At 40.0% G+C, this 6219-nt stretch overlaps 1 protein-coding gene across 1 annotated transcript; it reads right to left on the reverse strand.

Moving 5' to 3' along the window:
* Positions 1-3981: 3981 nt before the first annotated feature.
* Positions 3982-5663, reverse strand: LOC103701394 (GRAS family protein RAM1-like). The gene has a single exon (XM_008783432.6). The coding sequence runs from the start codon at positions 5521-5523 to the stop codon at positions 4120-4122; it is 1404 nt and encodes a 467-aa protein (XP_008781654.4). The 5' UTR covers positions 5524-5663; the 3' UTR covers positions 3982-4119.
* Positions 5664-6219: the final 556 nt, after the last annotated feature.

A 6219-nucleotide genomic window follows, 5' to 3' on the forward strand; every position in this document is an offset into this window, starting at 1 on the left:
CTACCCCAAACAGGGCCTAAATCCTTCTAAAGCCTTTGTTTGATCCATCCATCCTCTCTCTCTCTCTCTCTCTCTCTCTCTCTTTCATACACACACACACACACACACACGAGCCACCTCACCCCTTTTACACCCAAGCCCCCTTCAGTTAGGTTTTTGGCTGATAATATTACTAAATAATTTTATAAAATATTAGATGACTTTATTATCATTTTATATGAATACCTTCAAAATATTTATGCAAAAACATAACTCTTTATACTATATACTAAATGTTAAATATTTTTGAACGGTATTCTTGCAAAAAGGTTAATGTATCCTTTCCTACGCATTACTCAGAAACACTTTCACACCAAAATCTAATGGGAACGATGTTATTGTAAAAACTATCTCTCTCTCTCTCTCTCTCTCTCTCTCTCTCTCTATATATATATATATATATATATATATATAGTAATTTTAGAAAGGTAAATATGTAATACTTTATTTTTTTTTGAAAATTACCCAATAAACTATATTTGCAAAGATCTATATGCGAAAAAGCTCGCAACCCTATCACATATTCTACTCCTTTGGACCATGATTAACATGGTTCTCTAAACACATGCATGGAACTTCCGCAACGTATACATATATCTTCGATTACGTTGTGCTTAAAATATTCCATATTGCCAAGAAAATCTATTATGGCTAATTCTGTTGAAGCTGTCTCTCCCTTGTTTGGACGATGCCTAACGTGGGACCATTTGATTCTTTGATTTCAAAGTTTCAAACCTTGCGGTAGGGGACGAAAGAAAATTCCAAATGGTTGCATACTGTACACAGGTCAAAGACTTGTGTTCATTTGTTTACACCTGTACCAGGAAATGGTAGATATGTCCTTCGAAAATGAAATCCCACGTCCACGTCTGACGAGAGATTCGCCGGCCGCTAACTGACCCTGGGACCCATTTGAATGCGCTAATAACTTATTCTGACCTCCAAAATGGAATCTTTCGATTGTTCAACTCCTGTTAATGGAATGTGACGTAGGCCGTGTCAATGGTAATCCGCACGGTTTCCCAGCACAAGACTCCACCCATTCCGTCGATGTAGGCCACGAGGAGACGAAGAAAAGTTTCCTCGTACGCAACTTTACTCTATTTGTTTAAAGAACTCGCTAGGCATGGAATTCATCGTTTATGTGAGGATCCCTGCAAAGTAGATCTTAGATATGTGTATAGAGTCAAAAAAAATTAAATAATATCTTCTAATTAATTTTTTTAGATGATATTTTAGATCATAGGCTATATAGATTAGGAGATATTGTAGTGGATTCATTAAAGTTGGCTACGGACCAATTGTGGTACTTGTAATTAAATTTGAATAGATTTAGGCCTCGGTAAAGATACTAGAGTTTAAATGAAGGGAGTATGTATAGGACCCATGCGGCTATATAGTTAGTTGCAGTAAAATTAAGAGATCCAAATAATACTTTTCGGATAATCTTTTTGGATAGTCGAAATCCATATAAATAAATGCTATAAGAAAATTAACCCAATCAAGGTACTTATACGAGTCAACAAAATGTTAGCTATGAACTATTTTAGAGAATAGTCTCTGCTCTATAGTTCTAAAGGATGCAAGAGTATTGATAAAATCAGTGAAATGCCCAAAGATAGTAAGCTTATGCAATTTTACTAGTGTCTTCCTGTCACTTCTTCTTTTTGTTGTTCGTCGGGTTGTCCTCTCTCTCTCTCTCTCTCTCTCTCTCTTTTTCTTTCTTTCAAGTTTGATATACATTGTTGACATTTTTTTCAATCAATTTAAATTTTTAGGAATAATTGGTTACTCAACATAATATCGGAGCTTAGGTTTGGTGGAGATCAGGATTTCAAATTGCTCGATGATAATTATCTACATGCATAGGCCAGGCTATACGTGAACGAGGGGTTCTTAAACTTAATATACATTGTTGACCCTTTATATACCAGCTTAAGTGGTTATTCAACATGGTATGATTTTGGTTCTGGCTTATTTGTTTTTTATTTTATTTTCGTTCTTTGCTGCTTAATTTATACCTTGAATTATTTTGTTTTATTTTAATAAATGATCGAGAGTTTCTTTTGATCCCTGTCATTTGCTTTGAGAGGAGTGTGAACAAACTTAAAACACCTAGTGCAGGAGAATAAATCTTCTTTTCAATTGTATGCAGTTTTTTTATTATCACGAGGTTAGCCATACATGTTGACTAATGGTTTCAGAGCATTGGATCTGTCATTTAAACTTTGTCGAACATGAAACAATAGGATTTTGCAGTTCAACCATCTTTAGACGACAATAAACAAAACTATCCTTACATGGAAGACCCAACTTAATTAGAACTTTGCTAAAAGTTTATTCTCCGGCATGGAAATGTTCTATGACACGACAAAACCAATATATCTGGCAAAAGATTCTCCGGCCATACTCTGGCGGTGGAACCCAGGTAGATCATGACCAGATGAATTCCTACGACTGATATCCTTGCAAATCTTGATTAGGTGGAATCTTATATATATTAGTGATCCATAACAAGTTATCTCTTTGTCAGCCCCATTAGCACCTAGCCTCGGCCGGAAGGTTTGACAAAGTCATGATCATATTCTATGATAAGTTTCATAATCAAAAGATTAGAATCATTTTCTTGATGCCATGTTTAGATTGAGGCACATTTCAAAAAAATACTCTTGGTCGGGTATGTTCAGAGTTAACTGTTAAATAATATTGTTGCAATTCAGATGTTGTAGGAGCGACCTTATCTCCGACATCAGTACAAAAAATTGGCCCAATCAATCTAAGATGTGGTATAGATCATGCTTTTGTGCAAATTAAGATTTTATTTTTATTTTTTTAGAGGAAATTGCCGATTAAGAAGATAGACAGAAACATGTCAACAAGCTGCTTCTAAGAGTTTTTTCTTTCAGAAACAAAAAATTTGCTATAAATAAATTTAAATTTAATAGATATACGAGTGCTTATAGATTGTTATCACGAATGTGCAGCTGCAGCTGTTGTATCCAAAACAATTTTCTGTTATCTAAATTTTGATGCACGAGCGGTTCTTATATCATGACCATCTCTGCATGCATGCAGCAAATTTTTCTGAATTCTAATAAAGGCTGGATGGCCGTTTTTTCCTCCTCCCTTTTCATCAGAAAAAAAAAAAAAAATCTCTGCATGCATGTAAGCTTCAAGCATACAAGTATTTGGTTTAATGGAAACATATGAGCTGGACATGAGATATCTAACTGTTACGGGGGGTTTCCCGAATTTAGTCCCACATCGGCTAATCAGCGGAAAGGTCTGTGCCTTAAATGGAGGGCTCAATAACCTCTTCTCACCGAGACGCCTTTTGAAGGGCAAACCCGTGAGGGGTGGAATGGGTGGTTCCACCCAGGGCGCCGTCAAAGCGCGGACCCTCGGGAGCGGTCACGATCCCCGATCCCTAAAGCGGACAATACCTCGGTGAGGACGCGGTCGCTTTTCCTGCTCGGCTGGTGTGTGGGCTGTGCTGGTGACGAGGTGCAAATCACGCATCACTAACAATTTTGTCCTTGGGGACGACGGGAGCAAAAAGTTTGATTCAAATGCTGGCATTTTTATTAGGTATACAAGGAACAGAAGTGCCCCTGAAAGAATTTTGGATCTGCAAACAGATAGGATCTACCGTTCCATAAGTATCGAAATATGAGACATTCCCTGATCATTCCTCAGTTAATATTTGGAGCAAGATTAGCAAAAAAATAGACCTTTCTGCAAAAATATGAGAATTTTCATAAAATTGGCTTCTAGAGTTCATAGCAGAGAAACTCATTCCCCTCATCTACAATAAAGGCGAGCCTTCTCACAAATGACATAATGAGCAACTGAAAAAATAAGAAAAACGATGAAGAAATCAGAAATATGTCCCGCTGATTCATCGATGCTTTCGACAGATGAGAGCAGTAATAGTGTGTAGGACAGGCATAATCTTTATTTGAAATATCTACATCATCCGGGATAAAAGTAACCAAAAAACTAAGTTGATTTGAATACCAGTGAAAGATTGTGAAATTATATAATAATTAATGTAGATGGAGGGTGGAAACATTTAACCATCTACGAACTGCATCCAAGTGAGTGATTGGGCGACCGTACGCAGTGCCATGCAGAGACTGTTGCTAGATGCCTGTCTTGCCATGCTAAAGATATTGCCCGCCCTTCGTCTCTCTCAAGAATTCTAAACCCACAGCCACCATCATGCTCTATGGTTGATAGGTGACTCTTGATCTTCAACAGAAGCTTTGCTTGGCTCACAGACCTCGAACTTAGCTTTATTTCTCCGAACCCGATGCTCTCCATCTTTCCCTTCCACGTATCCGTCCTCTCAAACTCCAAATGTTTTCCCTCTTCCTTCTCCTCTTCAGTCATGGCAATCTTGATCTCTCTACCCAGATGGTTCTTCTCAATTTTCAGCCTCTCGGTGCTCTCGGCAGGGAGGCAGTCATTCAGCGAATCGAACATGGCTGCATAATAATGCAAAGACTCCATAAATCTTGATAAGAAGGTACATGGTCTCCGTCCACCTTCTTTCTCGACGACAACCACCAGAGATGGATTCAACGAGCAGACAGCCATCAATGCATCAGATACCTCCGAACAGCTCCTCAAGGTTTGCAGGTAAAAAACTAAGTTCACGACGAGCGTTGCATTCTTTTCGATCTTAAAATCGCTACGTACTGAACCTCTCAGCAGCCCTTCAAATTTCATGAACAAGTTGTCGCAGCCTTTTGTGAAGTTGACAAGCCTTGTTTCAGTTTCCCTGAGTTTTTCAATGCTCCTACCGATTCCAGTAATCCGAAGGGAGATAGGCTTGCTCCGTGTGGCTTTATCAGAGAGTGATTGGATTAAGGAAGGCCACTGGAATCCGTACGACACATCGAAATCTATCACATGCAGGCTTCTTCCGTTGTGCTGCCGCTGCTGGCCCTCCTCGAAGGCCTCCATGATCGCTTGGTTAGCGGTGAAATGAGCAAATTGGTGGAAAGGAGAAGCCTGGTAGAGTTCGGTAAAGGCCAATAATTCCTCTTCGGATGCGGGTTGCGCCATGATAGTTTCGTAGAAAGGAGACGTCTTCGTTAGAAGCCTCGCAGCCAAGCCATCTGCAAAGTAAGCTGCAACCCGTTGGATCGGATCACCATTCGTTGAGACAAGCTGGTACAGTTCATGCAGGGCGTCGATGGCAGAGATCGTATTGTTTGCGTCAACCGCGGCGGCAGACGCGAGAAGCAGATGGATCAATTGCAGACCCTCTCCATCCTCCAACCCCTTCCTTCTGGGATCTAATCCTAACATTCTCTCCCTGCTTTGAAGCAACCCGAAGAACTTCTTATCTAAGACGTCCGGCATTAAGTTACCGCAAGGAATAACATTAGATTCTTCTGTTCTCTTCCTCTTCTTCGCAGTGCTGCTGATACCCAAGTTTAGACTTAGCATCTCCTCTAGGCCAATATCTTCTTGCATGCTCTCTTTCTCTCTCTCTGAGTTACAGATGCATATGCACAAAAGGAAAGAGGGTGCAAGAGTTGGCAACGGGCCGGGGACAGTAGAGTAGACGCGCGAGGGTAGGAGTCAGAATTTTAAGGGAGGCGGAGAGAGAAGCTTCATGAAAAATTATCGTGTCACCGAATGAGAAAGAGAACAATATTGGAAGAGGAAGAGAGGGAGGACATGGTTTTGCCTCCTCTGGGCATATATATATATAAAGTGTCTTTCGAGCGAACGGCATCTTCTTGCCTCGGTATTTCTTATTCTTGGCTTTGGATTCATGTTACATCATGGATTCCAAGGTTAAGACGGTGGGTGGTGTTTTCTTCTCCGTGTTTTATTCTACGTTTTTTTCTCTTTAAATTTTGGTCTGTGGTTTTGCTTTACAATAGTGGGTTTTGTTGGGGATTGAGAGAAGTGGTTGGAATTAGAATGGTTCAAAAGATGCCATGAGGTAGTCGACAAGGAACAAAGAAGGTGGTGGGAAAGGAAAGAGCTGGGAATCATCAGTTGTCTCCACACGACTTGTCGCCTTGTCCCGCTTTCTAGAAGCAATCCCTACCCCCCTCAAAACGATTCTCTTATCCCGTATTATTATTATAAAAGCTCCTTTTGTTCCAACCTCCTCGACAGCCAGCTTTTCCTCTTCCTACAAGAGTGAGATGATAGCAG

This window comes from Phoenix dactylifera, chromosome 4 (assembly GCF_051530095.1).
Source record: "Phoenix dactylifera cultivar Ajwa chromosome 4, Ajwa_hap1_PhDact_Kaust_v1.1, whole genome shotgun sequence".
In the NCBI taxonomy this organism is placed as follows: domain Eukaryota; kingdom Viridiplantae; phylum Streptophyta; class Magnoliopsida; order Arecales; family Arecaceae; genus Phoenix; species Phoenix dactylifera.